At 54.2% G+C, this 13,627-nt stretch overlaps 1 protein-coding gene across 1 annotated transcript; it reads right to left on the bottom strand.

Moving 5' to 3' along the window:
• Positions 1-2,072: 2,072 nt before the first annotated feature.
• On the bottom strand, positions 2,073-13,404 carry LOC115640538 (phospholipase A2 inhibitor subunit gamma B-like). Its single transcript, XM_030543379.1, has 6 exons — positions 13,165-13,404; positions 7,494-7,585; positions 5,399-5,515; positions 4,025-4,177; positions 3,532-3,672; positions 2,073-2,450 (listed from the first exon to the last, which is right to left on the bottom strand). Exons 2-6 carry the CDS (start codon positions 7,540-7,542, stop codon positions 2,236-2,238), a joined length of 675 nt encoding a protein of 224 aa, XP_030399239.1. The 5' UTR covers positions 7,543-7,585; positions 13,165-13,404; the 3' UTR covers positions 2,073-2,235.
• Positions 13,405-13,627: the final 223 nt, after the last annotated feature.

Below are 13,627 nucleotides of genomic sequence, written 5' to 3'. Positions count from 1 at the left end.
TCATCTAGTCCCCGCTCCCTGGGGCAGACGCACTCTGTAATGGCCACTCATCATTGGCAAGGGGGTCGGATCAGCTGCCTCTGCCTAATCCCCGGGTTACACTTCTGCACCTCAATACCTCCTTAGGCCTTTACCAAGACCTCAGCCTGGGGAGTTTCCAGGCTGGAGCTCCCCAGATCCTCTTGCCCATCCCCAGCACCAGGGCCGCCCAGAGGATTCAGGGGGCCTGGGGTCTTCAGCAGCGAGGGGCCCCTGCCACCAAATTGCCGCCGAAGACCCGGCACTTTGGCGGCAGGTCCCAGAGCGGAAGGGCCCCCCGCTGGCGAATTGCCGCCAAAGATCCAGAGCGGAAGAAGCTCCGGGGGTCTGGGCCCTGCGAGAGTTTTCCAGGGCCCCCAGAGAAAGTGAAGGACCCCGCAACAGGACCCCAAAAAAACTCTCGTGGGGGCAACTGCGGGGTCCGGGGCCTGAGGCAAATTGCCCCACTTGCCCCCCCCCCGGGCGGCCCTGCCCAAGGTACCCTGCTCCCAGACAGCCAGCCCCTTCCCACTCCAAGGCTGGAGTGAGACTAACCCCTTAGCCCTTATATCAAGGCCAGCTGTGGCCTGATTGGGTGTGGCCCCAGCTGTGCCTGCCTCCCCATGCCACCTACCTCAGCTGCCTTTAACCTTTTCTCCTAGGAGCAGGGTAACTGCCCTGCTACAACCCTCCTCAAAGAGTAGTTATCAGTGGTTCGCTCTCAGACTTAGAGGGTGTATCGTATGGGGTCCCGGGGCCAGTCCTGGGTCTGGTGTTATTCAATATTTTCACTAATGACCTGGGTAATGGAGCAGAGACTGTGTTTTGCAGATGACACCCAGCCGGGAGGGGTTGCAAGCACTCAGGAGGGAAGGAGAAACATTCAAAATGGCCTTGCCAAATTGGAGAATTGGTCTCAATTCAACAAGATGAAACTCAATCAAGACAAGTGGAAATTACGACACACAGGAAGGCAAAACATCAAATGCACAAGTACCACCAAAGGGGGAATAACTGGCTAGACAGTCGTACCAGTGAAAAGGATCTGGGGGTGATGGCGGATCACAAGCTGACCAGGAGCAGACAGTGTGATGCAGTTCCAAAAAAGGCTGATCTCATTCTGGGGTGTAGTACTGGGAGTGTCGCAGGTCAGACACAGGGGGTCATTGTCCTGCTCTGCTCGGCACTGGGGAGGTCCCAGCTGGACCAGTTCTGGGCACTGCGCTTTAGGAGAGATGGGGACAAACTGGAGAGAGTCCAGAGGAGATCAGCAGAAAAGCTCAAAGGTTTAGAAAACCCGACCTGTGAGGAAAGGTTTAAAAACAACGGGCACGTTTAGCCTTGAGAGAAGAATGAGGGGGGACCTGAGAACTGTCCTCAAAGACATTCAGGGCTGTTATAAAGAGGCCGAGGACAAATTGTATTTGATTTGCTTCCCCACCCATCTCTGAAGCATCCTCACTTCTCTCCATTCATCCTCACCTCTATCCCTCCTTCTGCTGTTTTGAGGGACTGTGTGGGACGATCAAGTCCTTCTCCTTATCCCTGACAAATGCCCCGAATTCTGCAGGGATGCCAACGTTCACAGCCCACACGTGGTTCCTGCCAGCACAGGCCCCGATTCAGCAAGGCGCTGAAACACGGTGCTTAATTTTAAGCACCTGACTTAGCCCCAGATGCTCATGTGCTTACAGTTCAACATGTACTTGTGTGTTGGATCAGGGCTTTTGAGACCAGGCTTCTGTTCCCAGCTGGGCCACACAATCTCCCTCACAGGTTTGGCCAACAGTTTCCAAAGTAGCCTGTAATTTGGGTGGGCCTGCTGTAGGGGGCGCTGCCGGGGGCAATAGGGGCAGGACTTGGCTGTGATGACCATAAAGGGACGTTCTTTACTGTGTCTGCTGGACCCGGACTGAGCCTGTGGTCCCCCTGGCGGATTGTAGCTCCTGGCCTGTGCTGTCTCATTTCACCACTAGGGGTCACTGACTAACTGGCTCCTTGACAGCCCCACCCACGGGAATTGAAATTCCCCGCCCCCCACAGATTTCTAAGGATTTTGGTCTCCAGTTTGTTTTATTAAGCGGAACAATATGAAGGGGAAGCGAATCCAGGCGGGAGCCCAGGGCGCCTGGGAGGGGAGAGCGGCTGCCGACAGGGGCTAACACAGGAGGCCGGGGTGTTGCTGAGTGCGGCGAGGCCACTGCACTGGGTGGGGAATCAGGAGAGAATCTTCAGCAGGAGGAGGCCAGCGAGGGCTGGGAAGAGGAGCCCGGCGGGTCCCAGAGCTGTGCTGGCCGCGCTGGTGGCTAGTGTGCATCTGGCCGTGGTTACCTCTTCATTGATCCCTGCAAAGATCCCAGAACCCGCATTGACCTGCGTACAGACGTACTCAGATCCACAGCCCTTCATGATGGTCTTCGTGGCAGATCCACCTGCATGCGGGGGAGGAAAGGAGGTGATCAGTGTGAGGGGTGCAGCTCCATTCCTTGAACTGGACCAGGACACAACACCCTGCCTCTCCTCAGCTCTGCCCCTCTGCGCCCCGCCGAGGCCCCCCACCCCTGCTGCCCCAACATGTCTCCCCCTTCTCCTTGACTGTGACACAGAATCACTGTGTGTCCTTGAATAAGTCACTTGCAGCCCCGATCTAGAGCACACTGAGGATACCCAGATTGGATTCGGCCTGTCTTAGCCACACCACTCATGCTGCAAATCAGCGGCTCCCTGTTGGTGGGAGCGGTGGGATCTTTTAGAAAGGGTGGCTTCATAATGAGTTAAGGCACCATGATGGGGTCCTGCAAAATTGGAGTCAATTCCCAGCTCTGCCACAGCCTTCCCGTGTGACCTTGGGCAAGTCATGGCACCACTCTGTGCCTCACTTTCCCAGTCTCTGAAACTGGGAGAGTGAGCCTCACTATGCCTACAGAGACTGTGCAATGCCGACAGCCGCCAGGCAGGATCGAACCTGGGGCCTCTGGGGCTTAGCGCATGAGCCAAAAGCCAACTGGCTGTTAGCTAAGGCCGCAGAGCAAACTCTTTCTTGGTAAGTGCTCTTGGTGCCCCTACAGGGGACAGGACACCACACGCAGGAGATGGGTGGGCTACAGTTGCAGGCTCTTTGGGACATGGACTATATCTCCCTATAAGTCTTTAGCGCCCAGCAGAGTATGGGTCCCTTATCTTCGCTGGGGGTCTGGTCAGTGCCTAGCATGACTGGGTCTCCCAATACTAAACCAGTCCCTGCCCTGAAGACTTTAGAGACTAAACTATTGACAGGCAATGGAGGGAGGAGAACCAGAGGCCCAGGGAGGGGGAGACACTGGCCCAAGGTCACACGGGGGCCAGCGCTGGGAAAAGAACCCAGGTGTCCCGATCTGCAGCCGACCCCTTTACTTAGTGGGCGACACACAACAGCATCTCGCTTCTGCCCTTGGGGGTGGGCGGAGGACGGAGGTGGGAAGGGGACGGGACAGCAAAGGAAAAATAACTCCAGAACGAATGAAGGGAAGTTACCAGATTTTAGGGGCCCGGCGATATCCATGCATTGGGTCTCGGATCCACGGCACTGTATGGTCTCTTCATGGCAGTGCTCAGAGGACGCAGCGTAGCAGGCTCGGCAGCGCCGGCCATTGGGTTTGGGGTCAGCCGGGGGCACTGGGAAGAAGCAGAGCAAACACAGTCAGCTCGGGGGACGAGCCCCAGGAGGCGTCGGGGCAGGGGGAGCAGCTGAGGGCTGCACAGCTCAGCCCTGGGTGCCCCCTGCAGGGGGAGCTGTAGCTCCGGGGACGCCGGGGGCAGCAGGGGCAGGGGAGGGGTTTGCAGCAGGGAGCCCTGGACCCTGCCCCAGGTGGGGCCAGCTGGGTTCACACCTGGTGGGAGCCTAGAGCCCCACCCACGAAACTCCACCCAGCCAGGGACTCAGTGTTATTCCATGGGGCGCCCCTGCAGGGCAGGAGGACCAGGCTCAGGAAGGTAATGGGGGAGGTGCAGGAGATGGGCGATGTACCTGGAGCAGGTGCCGGTGTGCAGGAGTCGGTCTGGCAGCAGGAGATGCTCGTCCTTGTCATCATTCCCCTCCCAAAGTTCGTCGAGACGAAGCCAGCGTTACATTGGCTGGCTGTCGCACAGCCCTTGATAATGGTCTGGGTCTCCTCTCCAGCTGCACAGAGAAGACAGAGATTTTCCCCCGTCCATTCCCAGCCCATTGACGCCCACGTCACAATGATGCCCATGTGCCATTAGCCTGCCTCTACCCATGGGGAAACTGAGGCACATGGAGGGGAAGTGACTCATTCAAAGTCCTGCCCAGGGCTAAAGAAAGCAATTTCAGCACCTAAACCCAGCCCTTAGATCGTCCTGCTCCCCACCCAGCCGCCACGAATCTCCTGCCAAAGTTCCCACCAGTGGCTACATGCTGGGCTGCTGAAATCCCACCACTGGGAGTCCAGCTCACCCCTGAGCCGTGGTGGGATTCACAGACTCATTGTTTCCCTGCTGATCTCACCTGCAGGGCCTGACACAGGAGCTGCCCTCGGAGCACGCCCACCGGATCAGGCCCTGCACAATGCACAGCCGGGGGGAGGAGATGGCCGGGGGAGTGGGGGGAAGGTTGATCCCTCCTGCCCCCGCATACCCAGGAGCCCAGTGGGTCAGATAGTCCCAGTGGCCCACCAGGGGATGTTTAACTATTTCACACTATGTAGGGCGGCTTCAATAGGGGAGATGTACAGAGACCCGCCCGGAGGCCAGGGGCCTAGCATGACTGTAGGAGGGAGAGATCTGGGATGAAGTCCCCAATTCGGGCCAAGTGTGGATTCAAACTTGCCTCCCCCAGGGCTCAGCTTGGCACTAAGCCATTGGTGGTCCCCTGGCAGCCCCTCCCCAACTGCTGGCATTGACAAGAAAGGGCTGACCCGGTTCAGATACCGGACTCCCAGCAAGGGGCTCCGGGCTACGGACCCCAAGCAGAGCTGGGCGTCTCTGCACAGGTGGGACTTTGTGGCCAAACTTTGGGTGAGAGACAGGGCTTCGGTCACTCCTCTTTCCTCGACACTTCCTATTGGCTGGCTCAGGTGGCTTCCACTCAATGGTCTCTGCTGCGTCCCCGTCTCAGATGCCTCCCTCTCCCCATGCACCATACGGGGAACCGGGCCCCGGCCCACTGGCTGGCGAGTTGCCTGGGAGTTCGGCATCGCAGTGCTGAGCCGCGGGGATCTAGCCACAGGGTCTGGCATAGAATCCAGGTGTCCTGGCTCCTTGACCGCTGCTCAGACCCACCCACCCCACTCCCTTCCCAGAGCTGGGACTAGGAGAGGACCCAGGCGTCCTGCCTCCCCAGACTGTTCCCTGACCCACGTTGGGTAGGGTCCATCTCACTTACCAAGTGTCAAATTTGTTAGAACGACGCCACAAGAGTTGTGCCCAGCAGGGCAGGTCTGTATGGTCCCCGTGCAGCTGGTTCCTTCTCCTTCACAACGCATACACTGCAGACAGGCCCCTGGAGCCGGAGAGAAAACAGGAGCCACCTGGATTTGTCCCTCCCTTGGCTCGGCGGGGAAGCTCCGGGTTCAGCGCCCTGGGGTCCCTCATTCACCGCTCTGCCCCAGTTCCATCCCTGGTCCCAGCTGGCTACAGACATTGCACGCTGCTCGCAGGCTGCGTCTCCCCAGGTTTGCTGCAGATTTTAGTTCCCCAGGGGGGTTTCCCACCTCACAAACCCCAGAGAGATTCCCCAGCGGGTGAGAGCTGGTCTCGCTCTCAGCAAGAGCTGACTGACACCTGCCATCGAGTCCAGTGCAGCTGCGCCCCCCTGACACCGGCTGGGCCCTGGCCCCACTGACTCCAGTGCAGCTGCACCCCCCTGACACCAGCTGGGCCCTGGCCCCACTGACTCCAGTGCAGCTGCACCCCCCTGACACCGGCTGAGCCCTACCCCATTGACTCCAGTGCAGCTGCACCTCCCTGACACCGGCTGGGCCCTGCCCCACTGACTCCAGTGCAGCTGCACCTCCCTGACACCGGCTGGGCCCTGGCCCCACTGACTCCAGTGCAGCTGCACCCCCCTGACACCAGCTGGGCCCTACCCCATTGACTCCAGTGCAGCTGCACCTCCCTGACACCGGCTGGGCCCTGGCCCCACTGACTCCAGTGCAGCTGCACCCCCCTGACACCGGCTGGGCCCTGCCCCCATCGAGTCCAGTGCAGCTGCGCCCCCCTGACACCAGCTGGGCCCTACCCCACTGACTCCAGTGCAGCTGCACCTCCCTGACACCGGCTGGGCCCTGCCCCACTGACTCCAGTGCAGCTGCACCCCCCTGACACCGGCTGGGCCCTGCCCCACTGACTCCACTGCAGCTGCGCCCCCCTGACACCGGCTGGGCCCTGCCCCACTGACTCCAGTGCAGCTGCGCCCCCCCTGACACCGGCTGAGCCCTGCCCCACTGACTCCAGTGCAGCTGCGCCCCCCTGACACCGGCTGGGCCCTGCCCCACTGACTCCAGTGCAGCTGCGCCACCCTGACACCGGCTGGGCCTTGCCCCACTGACTCCAGTGCAGCTGCGCCCCCCTGACACCGGCTGGGCCCTGCCCCACTGACTCCAGTGCAGCTGCGCCCCCCTGACACCGGCTGAGCCCTGACCCACTGACTCCAGTGCAGCTGCGCCCCCCTGACACCGGCTGGGCCCTGCCTCACTGACTCCAGTGCAGCTGCGCCCCCCTGACACCGGCTGGGCCCTGCCCCACTGACTCCAGTGCAGCTGCACCTCCCTGACACCGGCTGGGCCCTGCCCCACTGACTCCAGTGCAGCTGCGCCCCCCTGACACCGGCTGGGCCCTGCCCTACTGACTCCAGTGCAGCTGCGCCCCCCTGACACCAGCTGGGCCATGGCCCCACTGACTCCAGTGCAGCTGCGCCCCCCTGACACCGGCAGGGCCCTGCCCTACTGACTCCAGTGCAGCTGCGCCCCCCTGACACCAGCTGGGCCCTGGCCCCACTGACTCCAGTGCAGCTGCGCCCCCCTGACACCGGCTGAGCCCTGGCCCCACTGACTCCAGTGCAGCTGCGCCCCCCTGACACTGGCTGGGGATCACACTGACTGGCCCTTCATGTTGCCTTGAGCTCCTGCTGCTGAAATTCAGATCCGCTGCCTGTCACACAACAGACAATCCTCATTCGAAATGCCTTTAGCCTCTGGCCAGCTCTGAATCCTGCCCAGTCACGACTCGGTTCTCGTGATTTAAACTGTAAATATTTCCTCCCATTTCTACAATTGCTTCACTAGCTGTCATGGGACTTTGTGACTTCCAGCCCTCTCCTCCTCGGACGTTGTCACTGAGATGCTCCAGCTCAGCCCCCGTTATCCTGTGGCTGCTTTTCAGTTACGTTCATTAGCAGGTTCACCCAACAGCTGGCTCTGAGCTGTTGGGACATTGGAGAAGTTAGGAAATCAGCCCCTGTAGGAACAGACCCCACTCACCCGTAGCCAGGAGAGCAGCGAGGGTGCAGACAGCAAGAAAAGACTTCATGGTGATGTGGCAGCAATAGATCCACCCTGGGATCTTTGGAGAGCTGAAATCAGATCAGAAGGGAACTTGCATACGCATGATTGGGCCGAAAGGATGAGGAGAGCCACAGTGATATTTGCCACAGTTCTGGGGTAGCGACAGTTCTGACATCTTCATGGCTGGTTTTTTGTGGCACATACAGGGAGAAGTCAGAGGGAAGCCTCAAATACTCCTGCTGGAAGGTTGCCACATACCATGACTTTGTCTCCTCGAATACGGTGAAAGTACGCACAAGAACCAAAAACAAGAGAGAGACAAAACAGGCTGCTCCGTTTGAAGGTGAGAGACAAAGCTGTTCACTCTGTAAACAGAAGGTGTCAAAGAAGGCTGCTCCCTACAGCTCGCCCAATCTGCTTCTTTTCCTGACTCCAAGAGGGGACTGGAACCCAGTGGTTAGAGAAGCAGGGCCAGGAGCCAGGACTCCTGGGCTGTGTCCCTCATTCTGGGAAGGGAGTGCAACCTTGTGGTTGGAGCAGGGAGGGCTAAGGCTGGGGCTAGGGCTGGGGTTCCTGGGTTCTAGTCAGTGGTGAGCTGGAGCTGGTTCGCAGGAACCGGTTGTTAAATTTAGAAACCCTTTTAAAACCGGTTGTTCCAGGACAACTGGTTCTAAAATGGCTGTATTTAACAAAGGCTCAGGCAGCTGTCCACCCCACCCCTGGCACCAGCTCACATCCCCCTCCTCTCCTGAACACTCTGCCCCCCTTCTTCTCCCCCTCCCCTACTTCCCGCAAATCAGATTTCCGCGGGAAGCCTGAAACAAGCAGCAGGCAGGTAAGCTGGGGTGTGGGGGCATGAGGAGGGCTCCAGAGATGCGCAGCACGGCCCCGTCTGGTCCCAGCCAAGTGGCTCCCTCTGGCCCGTGTAGAACTGATAAATGAAATTGTTTTTAATTATTCACTTTATTAATGTAACTTCTGTTTACCATCCACACTACACTTGCCTACACTGTAACTTCTGTTCACTGTTTGCCATATTGTAATTCAAACTCCATTTTAAAACACTCACCCCATTTTGTAAAAGCTTCCTCCAACCTTCATTTTTGCAAACCCTGCTGTAATCTTATTAGTTTAGTTTAGATGTGTGAATGAGACATGTATGGATGATGGAATCAACCTCCAGCCCCAGCCTGTCCTGATGAGATAAAGTTCAAATACCAAGGGCTGAAGACCTAGACAACAGCCCTAAATAAAGTAAGAAGCATCCACCCTAAAAAGAAAAGGACAAAAGAACAACAGAAGGCCTATAAAAAAGAAGGGTGAGAAGAGAGACTTTGGGTAACATTACCCAGCTTGTCCTTGTGCCCCGCTTTCCTGGCCAGTTAGCCGCCACAAGCTACGAACACAAGCTGCAAAATCAAGCCATGAACTTAAGCTACCTTCAGGACTGGTAACTATGCAGCAACTGCAGAACATCTGATATGTGTGTGTGTGTGTAGGTATTAGGTATAATGTGTGTGTATAAGAATTAAGATATTAGTTATTGGTCATAAATCAGATTGTTATCATAATAAATGTGGCATCTTTCTCTTGCCCCCTAAAAAGATCCCGTGTAGTTTTGTCTGTACAACGTTATTGGTGGAGAATGCAAAGGAAGAGCAAGCATAGAATCCACCGTTATTATAAAAACTGGTGTGCACCCCGTCAGCTCTAGTGAGCCTGGCACTATAGGAAAAAGATTGTAACTTTCAGTTAACTAACCACAGACTCTGAAGGAAATAGGAGTTTAGGTTTGAATCTTATTCAAATAGTAAAATACTAGGCATTAAGAATTTTGATGATTAAAAGGTATACACACCCTCGGTCATAGCAGGGCTGAGAAAAAGGGGAGAGATTTAGCATCCCTCTCTCCACCCCAGACTGCTGGGGGGAAATATTTGGAGGTGGGTATACCCCCGGTCGTAGTAAGGTCGGGCAACCGGAGGAGGACTTAGAGATCCTCGCTCCACACTGAAAAATCCTAGGTGCAGACACCCTCAGCCGTAGCAAGACTGAGCTAAAGAGGAGAACTCCGTGCTTCTCGCTCTGATCCTGGGAAGGATTTGTATAGTTGGTGTATGAACCCTTGGTGGTAGTAGGCCGAGTGATACAGAGGGAGGCTAGTGTCTCTGCCTCTGGCCCAGAGAGGGTTAAGTTGCTCTACCGGGAGTTAAAAAGGGAACTGCTCTTTCAGAAGTTGTAAGCTGCTCTTTTAGGAATTGGGGGTTATAGTGCTTGATATTTATCAATTTGCTTTTGTTGTGGTTGGTCGTTGCTCACAACCTGTTGGGGAAAATGTTTTTAAAAAACACAAACCACTGTCTAAAGATATTCTTAAAAACAACAAATCGCCTAGGTATACAAACCCTCAACTCCAATGAAAAAGGAAGCAGCCGCAGTTTGGCTTCTATGGAAAACTTGTCATGAGGTATTCCTTCAATTGGCTAAAGGTAAAAATAAAAAACTGCACCAAGATTTACAAACCTCTGCTGCAAAAGCAGAGAAATGAAAATGCATGTAGTACTCAAACCTAGTTAGATGCCCTTAAGGTTGAGTACAGAGAGTTAAAACAGCGCCCTCACATCTTACAGCAGCAGTAATGTCAGAAAAAGGAACATTTGAGACCCCAGAAGGGGCAAATTTTTGGGACACCTCTGGAGAGTGGAAAGGGGAATATTTGGGTAGATTCCTCCTCCTAGGGCCAGAATGCCATTGCAACAGTGACCACAGTGCCTGCTTCTGCCTCAGACCTCCAGGCCATGGCAAAGTGGCTGGGGATTTTAAAATAAAAACATTTAAACTCAAAGAAATGCACCACTTAATTAGCATATGTGCAGCTCCAAGTACCGAACACACTGTGGCAGAGACGGAGCAGGGTCTGCCATGTGGGAGCACTGTGCTAATTTGTTTCTAAGCTTCTATTTTTCAGGCTCTGAACCAGAATATCAGGAGAGCTGGTACCAGCTGAAGAGTTATAAAATCCCATGGTTATAGTGTCCTGACAAAGTCTGTGTTCAGTGTTCTGTGTTGCATGTTCTGTGTCTGTCTCTAGTGGTGTCCTGTGCTACCATTGGGTCCAGAAAAAAAGAAATACTACACTAGACAGGACAAATGTCTTTTCCTCTCTCTACTTCCCCCAAGTCCATCCAACTTAGCAATCACCACTTGTGTCCAAAAAACTTTGGTCCCCAGTGCATCAGGTTTATTTTTTGTTAGGTTATCTAATGGTCATTTTGTTGTTAATTTTTGTTATTGATACATTTGTATTGTTAGTTACATTTGCTTATATTGTTAACTGCACACGTTCCTCTATGCACTCTGGTTCTACTCCCTCAAGCCCTAAAGGATAGTTCTTGGGCCCTCATAACTTGTAAAACCTTGGCCCATAATTGTAGGGCCCCATCTTTCAGGTCCCCAGAAACTTCTTGAGAACAACTGTTAAAAATAGGGGATTCTGCAACATTTTAGCAAGAAAATGTTAGTTTAAGTCCAAATCAGCTTAACCTTGCATGACAACTGTGGTCCTCCTACAAAATCTAATTTGCTGTGTGTGCTTTAGGAGGTCCCGACCTCAGTAACTTTTATTGTTTGATGGCTATTGCAGCATCAAACTTGGTCCTCATTTTATTTGTCAATGTACCCAATAATTATAATGGTTATGGTTTTATTGTATTCCCAATTATTATAACTATAATTGTTTTCATTTGTGTGTAGGTTATATCTGGTGTTTAGTCCATTGTAATGGTTTTAGTTATATTCACCTAGTTATAATTGTTTGGTTTGTTTGCAACAGATCACCTTGCCCTACAATGTCAACAGCTACTGTAATAATCATAGATCAAAGGGCAGAGTGTTGTAGGAGCAGCCCACCTGGCCAGCAGTTCTAAATATAATTTTTCATCCCCTCATTGTTCTATTAGTAACCCTACCTGTTATGTTGGTTCTGCTTTAAAACAATTACATAAAGTGTGACCCATTACCCCAATACCCCTGGATTGAAGGGTCAAAAGGGGGACAATGTAGAACTGATAAATGAAATTGTTTTTAATTATTCACTTTATTAATGTAACTTCTGTTCACCATCCACACTACACTTGCCTACACTGTAACTTCTGTTCACTGTTTGCCATATTGTAATTCAAACCCCATTTTAAAACATTCATCCCATTTTGTAAAAGCTTCCTCCAACCTTCATTTTTGCAAACCCTGCTGTAATCTTATTAGTTTAGTTTACATGTGTGAATGAGGCATGCATGGATGATGGAATCAACCTCCAGCCCCAGCCTGTCCTGATGAGATAAAGTTCAAATACCAATGACTGAAGACCTAGAAAACAGCCCTAAACAAAATAAGAAGCATCCACCCTAAAAAGAAAAGGACAAAAGAACAACAGAAGGAAGATCAAAGCCAGGTTCAAGGCTGAAAGTCAGGCCTGCAATTGATGGGTGATCAATCACCAAACCCAGAGGCAGCGTGACACAGCAAGACCTATAGACCCTAGATTCAAACTAAAGCCTACAGAAAGGATGGGTGAGATGGGAGACTTTGGAGGGTAACATTCTGCTGCCAACATGGAAGGACATCGGTGCAGGCCCGACAGAGAGCCAGCTCGTTCTTGTGCCCGGCTTTCCTGGCCAGTTACTGCCACAAGCTACGAACCCAAGCTGCAAAATCAAGCCACGAACTCAAGCTATGTCCAGGACTGGTAACTATGCAGCAGCTGCAGAACATCTGGTGTGTGTGTGTGTGTGTGTGTGTGTGTAGGTATTAGGTATAATGTGTGTGTATAAGAATTAAGATATTAGTTATTGGTCATAAATCAGATTGTTATCATAATAAATGTGGCATCTTTGTCTTGCCCCCTAAAAAGATCCCGTGTAGTTTTGTCTGTACAACGCCCGACGCCGGCCGAGCCCTCCAGCCCCAGCCTGGTTCCGACTGAACGTCCCTGGCTCTGGCCTCGGCCCAGCTCGGGCCTTGTGGCGCTGGTGCTGGTCCCAGCCAAGTGGCTCCGGCCAGGTGTTGGCCCCGGCACTGGCTGAGCGGCTCTGAGCTGGCCCCTTCCGAGCGGCTCCAGGCAGCACGGTAAGGGGCAGGGAGAAGGGGGGGGGTGTTGGAAGAGGACAGGGGAGTTTAGAGAGTTGTAGGGGGGTGGATAGGGGTCAGGGCTGTCAGAGGGCAGGGAACAGGAGGATTGAATGGGGGAAAGGGTCCTGGGGGGGCAGTCAGGATGGAGCAGGGGTTGAATGGGGCAGTGGGGGGCAGTCAGGGGCAGGGGTTCCAGAGGCAGTCAGGGGACAGAGAGGAGGGGTGGTTGGATGGGGTAGGGGTCCTGGGGGGCCATCAGGAATGAGAGGAGGGGTTGGATGGGGTGGCAGGGGGCAGTCAGGGGACAGGGAAGGGGGGTGGATGGGCCAGGGGTCCCAGGGGTGTGTGTCAAGGAATGTGGGGGGTTGGATGGGGCAGGAGTCCCAGGCAGGGGGCCACAACACCGTCGTGGGGTGAGGAGGAGGGAACCTATTGTTAATATTTTGGTTCTATTCCTGCTCTGGGAGGGAAGTGAGATCTAGCAGTTAGAGCACCAACAGAACAGAGGGCTGTGACTTACCAAAACTCCTTGGGGGCTTCAGGCTGAGTAACGTTTGCTGGGGCTGGAGCAGACGGATAGTTCAGTGAAGCAGAAACGATTTGCCAATATCTGCCTCTTGCCTCCTTTTATGGCAGGGCTCTGGTACACGCGCTGATGTAATGCACTTTTGTTTGGTTGAGTCCGTAAGTTCCTAGACCCCTCTCCAGCCCTGCCCCCACCCACCGGTGACACAATTTGGACACAGGAGCATGTTGGCAAATTCGCCACCCTTCCTGCTGAGAAACAAAAACCACAGAGATGAGTGAAACTGCCTCCTCTTTAAATCATGGGTGATGGGGGGCAACTTGAGGAAGTGGGTCACACCCTGGATGGGGTGGGACGACTCCTGGTCCTATTCCTGGCTTGCTAAGGGCATATGGGTTAAGGACAGGTCTTCTGGGTCCTGGGAGAAGTGGCGAGCTGTAGGTTAGAGGATTGGGGG

This window comes from Gopherus evgoodei, unplaced genomic scaffold, assembly GCF_007399415.2.
Source record: "Gopherus evgoodei ecotype Sinaloan lineage unplaced genomic scaffold, rGopEvg1_v1.p scaffold_31_arrow_ctg1, whole genome shotgun sequence".
Classification (NCBI taxonomy): Eukaryota; Metazoa; Chordata; order Testudines; family Testudinidae; genus Gopherus; species Gopherus evgoodei.
The sequence above is the reverse complement of the archived record's forward strand: the minus strand, read 5'-3'. Positions and strand labels throughout refer to the sequence as shown.